The sequence below is a fragment of the Sinocyclocheilus grahami genome, unplaced genomic scaffold (genome assembly GCF_001515645.1).
Source record: "Sinocyclocheilus grahami isolate Dianchi unplaced genomic scaffold, SAMN03320097.WGS_v1.1 scaffold146.1, whole genome shotgun sequence".
Lineage (NCBI taxonomy): Eukaryota > Metazoa > Chordata > Actinopteri > Cypriniformes > Cyprinidae > Sinocyclocheilus > Sinocyclocheilus grahami.
Window position 1 is genome coordinate 1,427,606 of NW_015505325.1, and position 18,075 is coordinate 1,445,680.

General features: G+C 37.4%; 2 protein-coding genes across 6 annotated transcripts in view; one reads left to right on the forward strand and one right to left on the reverse strand.

The window, feature by feature from the left end:
• The window catches only part of LOC107591810 (epidermal growth factor receptor kinase substrate 8-like), a 7,574-nt gene extending 3,276 nt beyond the window's left edge, over positions 1–4,298 (forward strand). The window contains exons 8-19 of one of the 3 annotated variants that reach the window (XM_016281068.1): positions 261–376; positions 479–590; positions 747–817; positions 942–1,016; positions 1,410–1,555; positions 1,645–1,816; positions 1,962–1,993; positions 2,170–2,266; positions 2,708–2,812; positions 3,088–3,176; positions 3,763–3,895; positions 4,002–4,298. In XM_016281068.1, coding sequence (XP_016136554.1) covers positions 261–376; positions 479–590; positions 747–817; positions 942–1,016; positions 1,410–1,555; positions 1,645–1,816; positions 1,962–1,993; positions 2,170–2,266; positions 2,708–2,812; positions 3,088–3,176; positions 3,763–3,895; positions 4,002–4,046 — 1,193 coding nt within the window. In that variant the 3' untranslated portion in view covers positions 4,047–4,298. Of the gene's footprint in view, positions 1–260; positions 377–478; positions 591–746; positions 818–941; positions 1,017–1,409; positions 1,556–1,644; positions 1,817–1,961; positions 1,994–2,169; positions 2,267–2,707; positions 2,813–3,087; positions 3,177–3,762; positions 3,896–4,001 lie in introns of those variants that run through there. The other 2 variants (XM_016281069.1, XM_016281070.1) reach the window with 2 other exon arrangements.
• Positions 4,299–5,106: 808 nt separating this feature from the next.
• Positions 5,107–18,075, reverse strand: part of LOC107591812 (glutathione S-transferase Mu 3-like) — a 16,138-nt gene continuing 3,169 nt past the window's right edge. The window contains exons 2-9 of one of the 3 annotated variants that reach the window (XM_016281072.1): positions 17,514–17,565; positions 15,041–15,116; positions 14,883–14,947; positions 14,727–14,808; positions 14,504–14,601; positions 14,289–14,384; positions 5,523–5,633; positions 5,107–5,420 (exon numbers count right to left, since the gene is read on the reverse strand). In XM_016281072.1, coding sequence (XP_016136558.1) covers positions 5,325–5,420; positions 5,523–5,633; positions 14,289–14,384; positions 14,504–14,601; positions 14,727–14,808; positions 14,883–14,947; positions 15,041–15,116; positions 17,514–17,565 — 676 coding nt within the window. In that variant the 3' untranslated portion in view covers positions 5,107–5,324. Of the gene's footprint in view, positions 5,421–5,522; positions 5,634–13,411; positions 13,957–14,061; positions 14,173–14,288; positions 14,385–14,503; positions 14,602–14,726; positions 14,809–14,882; positions 14,948–15,040; positions 15,117–17,513; positions 17,628–18,075 lie in introns of those variants that run through there. The other 2 variants (XM_016281074.1, XM_016281073.1) reach the window with 2 other exon arrangements.

Here is an 18,075-nt window from a genome sequence, read left to right on the forward strand (position 1 = left end):
GCGGGCTTAAACAGAGGGTGTGTGAAATTAAGGGGGGGGGGGGACAAATCAGCCGCAGTGAAGTAGTGTTTCATAATGTCTAAATATATATATTCACATGCAAAACTTTATAAAAGTATGTCTGAATACCATGGTATTACATATATATATACATGCATACATACACCAGAGGGTTAAATTAAAGTGCTCACCCACTAATGTATCATGTCAGAACAAATTTCTTTTGGTAAGTAATAGATCTTTTATAATTATTTTCCCAGACGACAGACGGCCTTCACCCACTATGCCATTCCCCAGAGATGAAGCCCCTAACAGGCCAATGCAGTCCGAGCAAGAGCAGACTCAACCTCCATTCAGTGATGTAGAGAGAGATTCGGTTGGTTGTTTTTACTGACAATTTTATCACACGATATACTATTAATCCATTCATGAATCAATTTATTGACATTTCCTCTATTCATTTTATCATTCTCTACAGGAGATTTTTAACCATGTAGCGGCCGACATTGAGATCTTCACATATAAAGTTGGCTCAGCTTCGCCAAAAGATGATGGAAAAAAGAAAAAGAAAAATGCTGCAAAAAAATTTGGTGAAAAATTAACACACAGCACTTGTTTTAATAATTTAATTTAATTTAATATAATTTCATTTTTTAATTTAATAATTTTTTCCCCTAAAGGATGTAAAAACAAAAAAATCTACAAGATTTCAACATTTAAACATGTTTTATTATTTTTAATTATAGTTGCAAGTATGCCCCCTGTGGAGGAGTACATATCCTGCCTGCAGAAAATAAAGTATGGCTTTAACCTTCTGGTAAGTTATATACATTTAATTTTTATGATTAAGACTACCATTTGTATAATTTTTTCAGTAGTCTCATTAAATGAATTTTCAATAAAAAGCTCACCATTTTCATACTCATCTCTACTTGTGACAGGGGAAGCTGGATGGTCACCTAAAAAATCCTCCTGCTTCTGATTTGGTTCACAGTCTCTTTTCTTCCCTTGCCTTTGTAAGTATCTATTTTGTGCAGTTTGTTTGCATTGCAGTCACATTTCATAAAAATCTTTTTCCATTATGCAATGAAAATAGCTGTTATACACCTGAAACTTCAGATCGTGAGTCAGTAGGACCCACCTGACTTGTTACCTATTTACAAAAGCATAGCAATGTATAAGAACGTATAAGAAAGTTGTATAAGCATGTACAGTTTTGTATTAGGCATCTATGGTTCCATGAAGAACCTTTAACATACATGGAACCTTTCGGAAAAGTCTTTACTTTTGATGATTTAGTCACTTGTTCACCACTGAAACTTTACAACATATCACAAGGTTAAAGGTTAGGAGATGCACCATATAGCCCCTCATCACACTCAGTTCCTGAATGTTTCTTCATGCTTCAGATGGTGAGTCAGTATCCTCCCAACATCCCTCCCACAGTGCTGAGTCCACTGCTCACAGAAAAAGCCCTGCATCTCCTGGGAAGATGCGTCACACCAAATGAGGGCGTACTGTGGGGCAGTTTGGGTGATGCATGGAGCATCCCAAGGTCTTCTATTCTACAAAAAAAATTCCTCACAGATTAGGAAACAAAGGAGAAAAACTCATGATTTTTCTGTATTTGTTTTTTCCAATCAGATCCAAATGGCCAAACGGGAATCAGATCCCTCCGTATTATCCCGAATTTTACGACGGTTGGCAGCCCCTTCTGCCTGGTCCATCCCTGTCCCCTCCCAGCAGCAGGCAGCTGTCACGGAGCAACAGCGAGCGCTTCCCACCCAGGAACGCCATGCAGAGGTCACCTGAACAGGTAAAATCTCTCAGAGGGCAAACTTCAACTTAGTGATCTAAGCATGAGGATGTCATAAAATACGTCAGGTGTTTGACATATACATCTTAATCTAAGGTATAATAAAGTGAAATGAGCACAAATTACTGTTTAACCTCTCTTCCAGGACAACAGAGCCTGGAACACACCACCCATGCGGTGAGACATATCATGTGTGAACTCTCTTTAAAATACCCAAATATATAGGCAGTTGTGACAGCAATATAAAACAAAGTTTATTGAACTTTAAAAGTACATAGCCTTTAATGGACACTAAAGAATTTAAGAGGTAAGTTTCAAATCAAGTCTAGTGACACTTTTGTCTTATTTTATAGCAGGTCAGCTGAGCTGCCGCTCTACATGAGGGTGATCTATGACTTCATGGCAAGAAACAATCAGGAACTGAGTGTGATGCAGGGTGACATGGTGCAGGTAATCACCTGACCTTTAACCTCTTGATATGTAAACACACCCCACACAAAGGAAACTGTGCAACTTCAGGGGTGAACAAGTGACTAAATCAATAACAAATTTTGGTAACATTTAACAGTTAAGGTCCCATTAATTAATGTTAGTTAAAACATTAACCAGCTTTAACTAACAATGAACAATACATTTGTTAAAGCATTTATTAATCTTTGTTATAGTTAATTAAAATACAATTGTTCATTGTTAGTTCATGTCCAACAATTACAACTTTTGATTTTAATAATTTTTGTAAATGTTAAGCATGAAGTAATGAAGAAAAAGCATTTATTAATCTTGATTCATTTGAACTAAAGTAGTAACTAATGATAACAAGGTTTATCTTTTTTCTGTGTGCAGAAAATGCATACAGTTTGTGCTTATACACTGCTATGCTTATTTAAATAGGTAACCGACAAGTCCGGGCAATGGTGGAAAGTGAAAAATAGTCGTAATGAGGACGGTTATGTGCCTCAGAATGTTCTAGAGCCTGTTGATGGACAAAGGCCAACAGTAAGTCATGGCCAATGCATACATTTTCTTTCAACAAATTAATTTTTTACAAACGTGCTCTACATTTTTCTTTAAAAACAATAATTTCAATAATGTATTAAGGACATACTAAACAATGGCTTCATTCTGATTTTTAAACATCAGCTGTATGAACATCAAAAAACTGGTCGGTCAGTGTATGGCACTCAATTTTTATCACTGTTTGGTCAGGAAATAATTGATTTTTGCTATACACAATTCATTGTTTTATGAATTTTGCACCTCTGTATTCTCAGCTAAATATGAGAGGACCTCCATCTCTAGATATGAATTCTAGGCCTGAGGAAGTTAAAGCCTGGTTACAGTACAAAGGCTTTTCTAAAATGTAAGAAACCAGTTCTATCATCTTTAATTTTATCTTTAAAGTGAAGTGACGTGTGGTGACCCATACTCGGAATTTGTGCTCTGCATTTAACCCATCCAAGTGCACACACATACCCGAAGCAATGAGCAGCCATATTGCTGCGGCACCCAGGGAGCAGTTAGGGGTTTGGTGCCTTGCTCAATACCTCAGTCGTGGTATTTAGGGTGGAAGAGAGCACTGGTTATTCACTCCCCCCACCTACAATCCCTGCCGGACCAGAGACTCGAACCCGCAACCTTCGGGTTACAAGTCCAACTCTCTTAACCATTAGGCCACGACTGCCCTAAAATACAGTCAAACCTACAAAAAAGTGCACTCAAAAAGTGCCATTAAATTATAACATTTTGCTGACCTTTTCTGTATTTTTGGCTGTGGATGTATTGGTCTTGGCACTTGGCACGCTGGAAGAGCACATTGAGTGCATTGATTCTTTAAACTACACCAAAATGTAGTTCTGACATTATTATACACAACAGAAATAGCTTGTTACTAATACAGTAACATGCTCCAAAAAATTATTAACTTGATTCATAATCTATTTGTGTAGGACAGTCCAGACTCTTGGCGTGTTTAATGGAGCAATGTTGCTGGGAATGAAACGGGATGATATCAGAGCAATATGTCCTGAGGAAGGAGGTCGAGTCTTCTTCCAACTGCAGAGCGTCAGATCCACCATTGCAGTGAGTGATGCATCTCTATCTGTTTAAAGTAAACTCACGCCTTGTACAAATTCTGTTAATTATGAAGCACTTTTCATTGTGGATTTCATTTTCATTTCCTTTGCAGCTTGCCAGTGAGGCTGAATACAGTCAGTATGGTGGCCGCCGATAATCTGAGGAAATCGGTGCATTTTGATATCAAGTATCTGAACGTGTCTGGACCTGAATGAACAAGAACTATTCAGTAAAAACCTCAACATTTCCATTCATTAGACAGTTCACAGTTATTATATTACTCTTCACAGATGCAAATGATGTATACATTTAATGCATTCATTTTATTTATTTGGTTGTTCCATTAAATTGCTTTCCACTGATGTCACTGGGGTGGTGGGCACTTTTGAAGTTGTATGTTATTTAGCTGTTATATGAGCTAAATGAAAATGAATCATGTCAGTAACACTCTGATCCTGACACTGTTTGCTAATTGTGCATTGTATATTAATAAATGGTCAATGATCAACACATTAGTAGCCATTTTGGTTGACTAATTTTATTTTTTGCCTCAATAAAAAAAGTTTATTGGTCTTACAATAATCTTTTGAATTTGGGGTTAAATATGTTACATTTAAGTTCCCATTTAAGTTCAACAATCCACTTATGGGTTTGTGTTTAACCTCACAGCAGTAATAAAGTTAATTTAATCAGGATGCCTTTGATTTTATAGTTTTTATTAGGATAAAAAGCTGTTTTGCACTTAAATGTGGGATTGCATTATATGTAATTTATGGCAGTTTCATTTCTGATCAATAAGGCCTTTTTAAAAATGCACTGAACACAACAGTGCTCTGCTTTATTGGGTCAAAATAAGGTACTTCTATTCACTTCTATTCTTTTTTTTTATTGGGACGGTTAAAAAAGAAAAAGCCAAACAAACTCTTGTCCTTTTTACGCCACCTTGTTTCCCCATTTGGCCATCTTGTTGTTCACGGGTGTTTTAATGAACTTGTTCGACTTCATGTATTCTGCAATCTTCTCAAGACTCTTTAACTGGGAACACAATTCATATCAGAGTCACAATTATTAACATTACAATTTATGTGAGAATATCTAATTATATTCAGTTTGACAAAAACTGAATCCAAACCTCAAAGTGATCCAGGAATGATCTTAGGTTTTTGTAGTCATCCAGGCACTCTGGGTGTAACATACGATGCTGATTTTTATAGTTTTTATTAGGATAAAAAGCTGTTTTGCACTTAAATGTGGGATTGCATTATATGTAATTTATGGCAGTTTCATTTCTGATCAATAAGGCCTTTTTAAAAATGCACTGAACACAACAGTGCTCTGCTTTATTGGGTCAAAATAAGGTACTTCTATTCACTTCTATTCTTTTTTTTTATTGGGACGGTTAAAAAAGAAAAAGCCAAACAAAATCTTGTCCTTTTTACGCCACCTTGTTTCCCCATTTGGCCATCTTGTTGTTCACGGGTGTTTTAATGAACTTGTTCGACTTCATGTATTCTGCAATCTTCTCAAGACTCTTAACAGGGAACACAATTCATATCAGAGTCACAATTATTAACATTACAATTTATGTGAGAATATCTAATTATATTCAGTTTGACAAAAACTGAATCCAAACCTCAAAGTGATCCAGGAATGATCTTAGGTTTTTGTAGTCATCCAGGCACTCTGGGTGTAACATACGATGCTGATCCAACAACTCATACATGATGAAGTCCACAAAAGTGATCTACAGGATGAGACAAAAGTGGGATGCGCTTGTCAAACAAATGATCTCCTTCCTATCGCAAAAAGTATGTTACAATGATCATCACTTACCCTCACCACAAGAATAGAACTTCTCCTCATACTTAGCACCAGTGTATTCCAACAGCAGACGGATTGGTTGAGCAAGCTGTAATCAGATGAAAATCATGAAATATAGCTAACTTCGGCTGCTGTAAATGTTTTTCTTACTCTTGAAATAATTAACTTACGGTCAAGATATCACACTGTATAATTAATATCCTTATTCGCATATTTAAGATATGGGCATCACTAATAAGCTAGAATATCGAAAGAGAAAAATACAGGACGAGGCTCGATTTTTACGCATCTTCTCATCATGTCTAGCTTGCAGCAGACTGACAGATGGGGGATGGTTAAGAATGTTTGTTTTTTAAATTATAATTATTAAGTGCATGGAAAAATCATTATAATAAACACTGCAATATTCCATGAAAAACAAAAATGGTCAATTTCACTTTCATGATGTCTTTAAATCTTCAGAAACATACAGTAAATAAAGGGCACTTCAAAAACCAAGATGATACACTTATTTAACCAAAAAAACAGTGGAAAGTGTAATGTTGGACATTTCATTCACTTACCTGTCACAGCTCACTGCCTACTTTTTCTAGAAACAATGTTGTATTCAGAATGCTGAACTTTTCATTAATATGTTGATTCTGGGTACATTCTTTATCCATAAATTTGGGTAATTAATATAATGTAATGTAATAATATGATGTAGGCTAAAGTGTATGAAGACAAAATCTTATTTCTCTGTATTAAAAATTGACTTTCTTTGTAGCTATTTCCTATCATTTAATTCTATGAAAAGAAAACGTTTTCCCATGGCTTTAAAAAGGCGTAAAAAGTGAAAGCCCTTGTTAAAGAATGCCGCAGGCATTTAGTCTTAATTTGCAGTTGCATGTTGGAATGTAACCATACCCGAAGCGGCTTCCAGATAAGTTTAACATTTACATATAGCGAAGTATCAGTGGGCATGGCGAGACAAGACAAAGAATGTTTTATCCACAACTCCTGTAAAGACCACTGACAAGCTCTGAGCCCCATGTTTACTTTGCTAACGGATTATTTCAAGAATAGAGTATCGACTTCACTAAAGATGCAACTTTATGCAAGCTTTACATATTAACAGTGTTGGGGAGTAAAGTTACATATAACGGAATTACGTAATTTAATTACAAAATAAATGTAACTGTAATCAGTGTGATGAAAATATTTTATGTAACGGCCTCAGAAGAAGTCAAAAGGGTATGTTCAACATAGAATGTTCAGAAAAGTGCAGACTAAGGATGCTCAAGGTATAAATGTACATGTATCTTTCTGTTCAGAGAGTCTCTCTTAGTTGTTGTGACCAGTGGGCTCCCGGCCGTGAATAAACTTTTATTCCTGCAAAGAGCAACTTGGGAGTCGTGTCTTTTATATGCTGCACAGCTGCGGAATAGAAGTACTAAAGATTCCACACTCAATAGACCACCGCAAAGACAGTGATAGTGTTGGAAGACTATAGAGCCTCTGGCTGAGGCTGTAATACTCTGAGTTAGTATTAAAGATCCTGTGTTGGACCAGTGTACAGCTGAGAAGGACGGTGAGAGTGTATGGATGCTAAAGACCTGTGTGCTCATGTGTGATTGAGATAGTGTATGTATTCGGGGAATTAGCTCGAGATACTGTAGATATTATATTAATAACTGGTAGTTGTTTGAATTGTCTGTGGTGAAGTCAGATTAGTATTGGGAATTTCCACTACATCAGTTACAGTTACTGAGGAAAAATGTGTAAGTTACTTATGAAAATATTAGATTACAAAGGGAGTTACATCTGAATATTTTCACCTACACCCACATACAGATTTAATTGACTTCTTTCTCAAATTGCATTGACTGCTCTAAAATACGAGACACCAATGTTTCAGGAGTTTAGGACACAGAATAGGACACGTTTCTACGATAGCTGTTTTATTTCCTATTTAGGTTTATGTATTTATTTTTTAAGATTAACTGTTAGATGCCTTTCCTGTCATAGCTATGCAAAGATTTGATTTCAAAAACAGTATCATAGCTATTAAACTAGGCCTATTTTTTGTTATGGTTTTAAATCTGTAGTTAACCTCCTATTTACATTTCCAGTCCAAAGTAACCTTACAAATACTGCATATTAAATATAATACATTTGTATATTTTTAGACGTGGCAAACCACACCAAGAGCTATTTTAATCTTCTGTGATGACTGCAAGTTACGCAGTAAACATTTTGTAGAGATCAAATAAAAATTAATTTAATGTGTAACCACCACAAAATATTTCTTACCCCGCGTATATCCCAGTATGCCAATTTCATTGCCATCTTGCAACTTGCAACGAGCACCTCTGTGCAGAGCAGTAGAATGGAAGTGGTGCGGGCGCTAGAGTGCAGTGTGGACGATGGGCGGGGCAAAACGAAACTTTGGGGCGTGTCCAGACCGCACGCAAATTCCGTCATCACCATCACGCTGTTCAAAACTCGCACGAGTTTCTTTCTCCTGCTGAACATTTTTGTGCGGCGTCGCATAAATACAGTACTAAACAGTATAGAGTTTATTAATCTTTTTTCTGCAATGACATATGCATTCTATATACAAACACGTTTTAGCATTAAGGCCCGTTCACACCAAGAACGATAACTATATTAGCTATCGTCTGTTTATTCTGCTTTAAAGGGGTCATGAACTGGCTTTTAAAAATGATTTTATACTGTTGTCTCAGGTCCACTTATGACGTTCGCGTGGTTTTTACATTCAAAAACATCAAAATCAATAAGTAATAGCTATTTTCTACCCTGGTTTTGAGGCCGGCTGGAGAAACGTTAGGTTTTTATGGGCGTGCCGCATTGGAGACTTTGAAGTAAACGCCCACTGCTATGATTGGATAATAGTTTTGCATAGTAAACTACCTTTTGTGTGTCTGTTTGACAAGCTATGTCCTTCATAGTTCCACAATACAGTCATGGTCAAATGTTTTGGCAGTGACATAAATTGTGTTTTGAAAAGTTTGCTGCTTCAGTATTTGTACATTATTTTTCCACAAGTTTCTATGGTATACTGAAAAACAATGATAAGCATACCATAAGTTTTAAAGGCTTTTATTGGCAAAAACATATAATGAGTCAATATTTACAGTGTTGTCCCTTGTTCTTCATTACCTCTGCAATTCGGATTGAGATCCGGGGAGTTACCTGGCCATGGATCCAAAATTTCAATGTAACGATCTTCGAGCCACCTCTTCATCACTCTTGCTTTGTGACATGGTGCTCCACCATGCTGGAAAATGCACGGATCATCACCAAATTGCTCATGGATCGTTGGAAGAAGTCTCTCTTGCAGGACGTTTTGATACCATTCTTTATTCATAGCAGTGTTTTTGGGCAGAATTATGAGAGCCCACTCCCTTGGTTGAAAAGCAACCCCACACATTGATTGTCTCAGGATGCTTCACTGTTGGCACAACACAGGAATCATGGCGTTCACCTTTTCTTTACCGAACAATCAATTTTCCAGATGTCCCAAACAGTCAGAAGGGAGCTTCATCAAAGAAAATAAATTTGCACCAGTCTTCTGCTGTCCAATCCTTGTGCTTCCTGCAGAAATTCAGTCTGTCCTTGACGTTTTTCTTGTGGAGAAGTGGCTTCTTTGCTGCCCTTCTTGACGCCAGGCTGTTGTCCAAAAGTCTTGGCCTCACTATGTGTGCAGATGCTCTCACACCAACCTGCTGCCATTCCTGAGCAAGCTCTGCACTGCTGGTGACACGTTTCCGTAGCTGACTCCTCAGGAGGAGATGGTTCTGGTGCTTGCTGGACACTCTAGAACGTCCTGAAGGCTTCTTCACTGCAGTCGAACCTCTCTCCTTGAAGTTCTTGATGATCCGGTAAATGGTTCTTTCAGGTGCAATATTCTTTGTAGCAATTTCCTTGCATGTGAGGCCATTTTGATGCAAAGCGATGATGGCTTTTCTTGGAGAGAAGTGGCTTCTTTGCTGCCCTTCTTGACATCAGGCCGTGGTCCAAAAGTCTTGGCCTCACTGTGCGTGCAGGTGCTCTCACACCAACCTGCTGCCATTCCTGAGCAAGCTCTGCACTGCTGGTGACACGTTTCCGTAGCTGACTCCTCAGGAGGAGATGGTTCTGGTGCTTGCTGGACACTCTAGAACGTCCTGAAGGCTTCTTCACTGCAGTCGAACCTCTCTCCTTGAAGTTCTTGATGATCCGGTAAATGGTTCTTTCAGGTGCAATATTCTTTGTAGCAATTTCCTTGCATGTGAGGCCATTTTGATGCAAAGCGATGATGGCTGCACATGTTTCTTTGGAGGTAACCATTGCTAACAAGACAACAATGATTGGAAGTGCTTCTTCCCTCCTTTTATAGCAATCAGTCTGCTCTTACAATCTAATTAGTATGATAGTGATTTCACCTGACTAGTACTCATTTACACTTTCACATGTGCTGCCGAGTGCTCATATCATTAGTCAATTAATGGTAGCTGGTCATTTTGAGTCAGGATAAAAAAAAAAACAGTGATTTTTTTTGTGTGTGAAAAGTTCATTTTTTTGGCCAATGAAGCTTTTAGTATTTATTTAAAATGCATCTGATCACTCTACACAATAATCTAGAAACAATGTGAATGAACACCACAACAGCTTAAGCAGCAAACTTTGCAAAACACAACATTTATGTCACTGCCAAAACTTTTGGCCATGACTGTAGTTGGAGCCTTCTGTGACTTTGGTTTGACATGTACACATAATCATGACATGTCAAGCGATGTCTAACAAAGCAATAGTGACACATGGTACAAATATTTTTTACTCACATAAGTGTGCTGCGCCATTCCTGTCGGATCCAATATAGATGGCACAGCATTGCTTTTTAATCTTAGTCTCTGCAAATCCAGCATCCACCTGTGTCTTGTTTACAAAGGAATCCTGTTGTGTAATTTTATTGAAGTATTATGTGAAAATGAAAGTAATCAATATATAAGTTAATATGCTGAATTATGTTAACCCTGGATGTCATAGAACGAATAATAGTCTTTTCATTAGACAGTGAACCTTTCATTAGACAGTACACCAGTGAGCTTGAAATAATGTAACATTATTATGAACACGTATAATGTTTTTTTCTTTCATTAGACAATGGACCTTTCAGTAGACAGCAGACGTAAACATGAAATAATCTAATATTATCAGGAACAGGTGGATGGATGTGACGCACACATCTCGTATGACCACATTACCAACCAATGGAAGGTGGCAAAACAAAAGCAAGTAGATAAATTTGACACACATCTAGTATGACCACACTACCAACCAATTAGAAAACAAGGCCAAAAGAGTTGGAAACAATTGTGGCAAATCAGGTATCTATAACCAATAAAAAGTAACCGGAACAAAGAAAAAACAGAAAATGACCAAATTTGGAGAGAACAAGGGGTATAATAACATGAGCTGACGAAACAAAGACTTTGGAATGATTTGGAATGATGTGACTGTCTTCCCGGCTTTGTTTCTTTGTTAAATAAAGTCTTATTTTGACATCTGTAACTCTGCTCCTCCACTTCATTGGCCGCACCCAAGAAAAATCCACAACAATCCACGGTGAAATGAAGCGAACAAATGGTCAATGTTTTACTCGCGTGCGCTGAAACTTCATTAAAAATAAAGTTCAACCACGCATTCCTAATATTTGAGGAAGGTTATGCAGCGACTGGGTTCTTCCACAACTAGGCACTCCACAATATTTTGCGATCTTCAATGGCATGTTTATTGCTTGGTTGCTCGATCCGGTTTTGCACCACTTACGTTATTTCCCTACTATTGCTGCGTCCCAATGTGCCTACTTATACTACGCACTTAAAGCATGTACTCTTTTGGTGAAGAAAAAGTACACACTTTTGAGTGTGTACTAGAAGAGTAGGCAAGCTTTGGGACATACTATAACGTCATACAATTGCGTCTTTAACGGTCCGCTCTGTCGCATAATTACACACATCCCGTCACTGTAAACTGGCCTGTCAATCATCATGTCACAGTTAACATTCTCCACATTTTATTTCATTTAACTTCCTATCGTATTGGAGAGAAATTAAGTAGCGTGTTGATCTGCCAGCCGTGGGTCTTTATGCGGAGAACTCTGCTCATATTTTTTGCATAATGATGCATTTAAAAGTTAATGGCCAAATGGATGTTTATAAAAGTTCACATAGTTGTTGTAGATGAAATATCCTAACACAGATAACATTAAATAAAAATTTTTAACAGGTTAAATGTTGATAATTAGTAACTCAAACCCCTTTATCTAAACCTCTCTACTTAACCGTTGGTCACACACAACCGCCATGTTTGTAGTTTTTAACGCGTTTTATTCGTCTTTGTAGTTCTGAACCGAATCATTCGTCAAAGCGCAATGGATTGTGGGTAGTATTAGCCATCTGAGTGCGCACAGATCCACACTTCAAAAATCTACCTGAAATAGTAGACCATCTGGGGACTTCTGGCATACTCTTTTCAACATACTATGCTTTGCGACACACTTACTTTAATCTCGCATACTATTTAGGATGGATAGTATGAACATTGGGACGCAGGGCATGTCATGCAAGAATCAGTGGGCGGGGCTACAGAATTGGCATTGATATTCTTCTGTGGAGGTGGTGTTTAACCCATCTATTAGGCACATTCTAGGATCTGGCATTCGCTGGGCCTGGTTTCAATAAAAGCTTTTATTTCAGTAACCAGGAAGATTTCAGTTCTGAAACTTACAGGATATTCTTTTAGTATGATGACTTCTTGTATATCAAAAGCTCTAGTAAAAGTTGATTTCTCAATTCATGACACCTTTAAATTCTTGAGCTTGTTGTAGCAGGATTGATTCAGATTGGGTGTCAATGTTTTTCTGAAAGTGATTCCAATGATATCGTTTCTTTGTGCCTTTATTGTTATAGCTGTGGTGTAGACTCTGCTATTCTTTAAAGAGGTCATATGATGCGATTTCAAGTTTTCCTTTCTCTTTGGAGTGTTACAAGCTGATTGTGCATAGGTAAGATCCCTGAAGTTGCAAAGACTAAAGTCTCAAAACCAAAGAGATATTCTTTATCAAAGTTAAGACTCTGCCACGCCCCCCCTAAAACGGCTCGTTCTAACACGCCCCCACATATCTACCTCACTATGTGGAAATATTTGCATAATGCCGCCCAAATGTGCGCGCAAAGAAAAAAGGCGTGGTTTCAGTAACCGCAGCCTTTACATTTATTTTGAAAGATGAAGCTGGCGATTATGGTAAGGGTGCATAATCCTATGGTAAGGATTATGGTACATTTCCGACGAGTGCTTGCGGTGTTCGGCCAATCACAATGCACTGGGTCAGCTGGCCAATCAGAGCAGACTGCGCTTGTCGGAAGGAGGGACTTTGTAGAAAACTAAGCGTTTGAGAGAGGCGGGGCATAGAGGACCTACAATAATGTACAGTATTTGAAAAATAATGTGGTTTTTGAACATTAAAGCATGTCAACATATTCTGTTACACCAAATACACAAAATAATGATCTTAAAAAAAGCATCATATGACCCCTTTAATATTGAGAATGATTTTTAGAACTGTATCTTTATCTTTATAGTTATCGTCCTTGGTGTGAACAGGCCTTTAGTGAGGTTTCCCCATAGAGAGAAAAACGCCATTTTTAAAATTCATTGAACAAAACGGTGCTCTGCTTTATTGGGTCAAAATAAGGTACTGCATTTAATGCTTTGCTTTCAAATGTAGAATAACAATCAAAACAGTGAGATCTATAATATAACAATGGAATGCTTCTTTTCTTTTCATGGCATCAGATAGTCAAAAATCAAAGTGCTACACTCACCTGAACACTTTCAATTTAAAAAGAAGTGCTTGCATGTCTACAGACAACAACTGAGAATTCTGATTGTCTTGTAATTCTTTTATAATCAATACTAATGTTAACTGTATCACTGGGATGTAAATGCAACTAAATATCCTTAAATCGCTTTGATAGTTATCGGAAGGTTTAAAATTGTGGTCCCCAAAAAAATGATCAGTGTGCTGTTTAACTATATTGACCTTATAATCAAAGCAGTTGGTGATGCACCTTATGATGCTTTACCAAGACACAATCTTGTTAGTTTCACTCCTTGTTTCCCCATTTGGCCATCTTGTTGTTCACAGGTGTTTTCATGAATTTGTTTGACTTCATGTATTCTGCAATCTTCTCAAGACTCTGACAGGGAACACAATTCATATCAGTCACAATATGGTTCATCTTTTAACATTACAACTTAGGTGAGACTATCAAATCATTCTGTGACAAAAGCTGAATCCAAACCTCAAAGTGATCCAGAAAACATCTTAGGTTTTTGTAGTCATCCAGGCACTCTGGGTCAAACATACGATGCTGATCCAACAGCTCATACATGATGAAGTCCACAAATGTGATCTACAGGATGAGACAGTGGGATGAGTGTCAAACTAATAATTTTGTTAGATATACTGTTATATCCTGCCACTTGAAATGGACAAAATAAAGTGCTTCCAAACATTATGCCTATTTACCTTGTCCCCAGCAAACCACTTCCTGTCACCAAGGAAGTCAGAGAACTGCTTTAGAGTTCCTGGTAGTTTCTCAGTGTAGCATGATTTGTTTTTGTCCTGTAATCAAAGAAAAATTAATTACAAATAATTTGTGTTGTCAATTAACAAGTAAATTAATATTATTAGTTGCAAATCTATTCATTGCTGTAATACATATTATAGAATCAATCACTCACAAAGTCTCCATAGCAGAGCTGGACAAAACCATTACGGAAATCCATTGCCTGGTTTTCCAAGATGTCAACTCTCACCTGCGCTTCTTCCGTTTCCCCACCTAGAAACACATTAGAAAGAGAAGTCTAACATTACTTGGATGGCTATTTTCAGTGATGCTTGAGATATTAAAATAATGTTTTTTTTGTTTTTTTAAATGAAGAAATAAATGAATCAAGTACTCACAGAGGTTGTGCTTGCGGGCGATGTATCTCATTATGGCATTGCTTTGGACTACTTTCGCGTCTCCATCCTCTAGATAGGGCAACTGGTGAAGGATAATGGTGGTTAGTTATTGCATGTTAGGCTGAACAGTACTATGAGGGTAACTATGTAACTTACATTAGGAAAGTCCATCCCAAGTTTGTCTTTCTCATTAAACCAACAGCTTTTGTCATAGTTGGGAGCTGCAAGGCAAGAATATAAAATCAACTCAATGTGCTTTTATATGGACAATCTGACTATGTTTGCTGCTGTATGTTACAATGATCATCACTTACCCTCACCACAAGAATAGAACTTCTCCTCATACTTAGCACCAGTGTATTCCAACAGCAGACGGATTGGTTGAGCAAGCTGTAATCAGATGAAATGATATCCATAATGCTGTATAAATAATTCCAGCTGCTGTAAAATGTTTTTCACTGTGAAATGATTAACCGAGGGTTGATATCTCACACAGCATATTTATAAACCCACAGGTTAATGTTCTTATTTTCATATTTATGAGGTGAATAAAACTGATTGGACTAATAACAGAACCCAACCCGTTTAAAAATTTCACATTTTGTTATTTTTAGAATTTTTTACTTCAACTGAATAGTACAAAACTTGGTAAAGGTTTTCACACTTGCTATGTGAACACACACACAAAAATGGATATGATTCGAAAACATTAAAAGGTCCTGGAAAAAAAGTCCCACTTGTATTGGAAATTGATGGGAAGCAAATTTAATCTAGTGGAAACGTTTTGTACTGTGCCCAAACAAAATATTACTGAAAGCTCATTTTTTGAGATATCAAACTCAAATTTGGAACACAACTTGTTTAGATTTATGGATTTTATTTCCATGCAGTTTCAGAGTATGACATGTTTTGGAAAATATATATTTCATATAATATGTTAAAAAGTATTTTTTTATTTATAAGTCTATGCTTTTTTATTTTTAAGTCTATGCTCAAAAAGTGTTTAACAGGTAATAATTGGATACATAACCATTCCATAAATATAATTTAGTACCATAAAATCCCCTAAAACGCAAAATATTAAACATTATCTATCTAAAATCCTGTACATTCATTTCCCTGAAATAAAAAAATCACTAATTTTTGACCGCCACGCGAGCAGCACCAGAGGGTTAAAGGTATAGTTCACCCCAAAATTAAAATTCTGTCATTAATTACTCACCCTCATGTCGTTCCTAACCCGTAAGACCTTCGTTTATCTTCGGAACACAAATTAAGATATTTTTTTATCAAATCCAAGAGCTTTCTGACCCTGCATAGACAGCAACGCAACCGAAATGTTCTCAGACCCAGAAATGTAGTAAGGACATCGGTAAAACAGTCCATGTGACATCAGTGGTTCAACCGTAATTTTGCAAAGCTGCAAGAATACTTTTTGTGTGCAAAGAAAACAAAAATAACAACTTTATTCAACAATTCTTCTCCCCCGAATTACCGTCTTCTGCCATTTTGGAGAGTACCATGAAGCATGCACGCGCTTTCCCTGAACATAACCAAGGCGCAGCGCATACTTTTTGTGCGCAAAAAAAACGTTATTCAACAATTCTTCTCCAAAGAATTTTCACAAAATGTATTCTTGCAGCTTCGCAAAATTACGGTTGAACCACTGATGTCACATGGACTGTTTTACCGATGTCCTTACTACATTTCTGGGTCTGAGAACGTTTCAGTTGCGTTGCTGTCTATGCAGGGCCCGAAAGCTCTCGGATTTCATCAAAAATATCTTAATTTGTGTTCCGAAGATGAACGAAGGTTTGGAACGACATGAGGGTGAGTAATTAATGACAGAATTTTCATTTTGGGGTGAACTATCCCTTTAATAACTACTCTTATAGCTGTGGAAACGCTGCCACATAGAGGTGTTGAAGTTGCCTTCTGAAACATACAGTAAAAATAATATCATCTTAAACACTTCAGTTTACGCGCTTGATGTTCGACATTTTTACCGGTTTCCGTCAGAGGGACGAGGAGACGAAACAAGGATGTTCTGCGACTTTAGAAAGCCTAGGACTCTTTAATAAGGTAACGTTAAGCACCGAGGCAGTTTATGACAACTCGCCGTAACGTTCTGGCAAAATGGCCTTAAACCAGCTCTCAAGCACGTTTTTATAACCCAAAGTTAAAATCGTCTTTAACACAGTGTTTAATGTAGCTCCTATGAACTTAAAGAATACAGCAAGTGTTTCGTCGTAATTTTGCATATTGCACACCCGAAGCGGCTGTAGATAAACATAACTGACATATAATAATTAGGCTTATAACTTAGTAAAGTGTGGGCTTTGCGAGCAGCTAAACGACAAAAAGCTATTATTAACTCCTATGAATCACTCCTGACTAGGAGTGAACGATTTTTAGCTATACGTTAAAGACGTTATCGTCTATAAAATATCCACAGGAGAAAAAAAGCAGTTTGCATGTTTCAGCTCAGTGTCACATCAGACGACCGTTATATCTAAACCAGTAACGTTAAGTTATCAAACTCTGCCGACTAGTTCATTTCTCTCGACTTATCGTTAACCAAAGATGAGAATTTAAAGCTGAGCGTATGAATTGTTGACCGTTTTTAGACACGGCAAACCACACTGACTGCGACTCTGTTCTTCTGCGATGACTGCACGACGAAGCTATGAAAAACATTTCGCAGAAATCAAATATGAATACATTTAATTTCGAACTATGCAAAATTATTATAAAAACAGGTATGCAACAATTACGTCTGTTTCTTACCCCGCGTATATCCCAGTATGCCAATTTCATTGCCATCTTGCAAAAAGAGTAACAGTCAGTGTTGCCAACTAATTTTCAGAGAAAGTTGGAAAGGATGGTCGATTTGTTGTAGTGATGTCCGGTTCGCGAACGAATCGTTCGATTTAACCGGTTCTTCTTAGTGAACCGGTTGAACCAATTCACCAAATCGGACTGAATCATTTGAAACGGTTCGAGTCTCCATTAAGCATTAATCCACAAATTACTTAAGTTATTCACTTTTTTAACATGGCTGACACTCCCTCTGAGTCGAAATAAACCAATATCCCGGAGTAATTTATTTACTCAAACAGTACACTGACTGAACTGCTGTGAAGAGAGAACTGAAGATGAACACGAGCAGAGCAGCCGGATAACGAACATACAAGCCCACTGCTGGAGCGGTTCTCGTTCTCGAGTCAAGAACCGGTTGCATCGGTTTTAGGATCACCAGTTCACTGAACCTAGAACCGTTTCTTTCGGACACGTCCGATTTGAGAACCGATGAGCTGATGATACTGCGCATGCGCGATTCAGCGTGAAG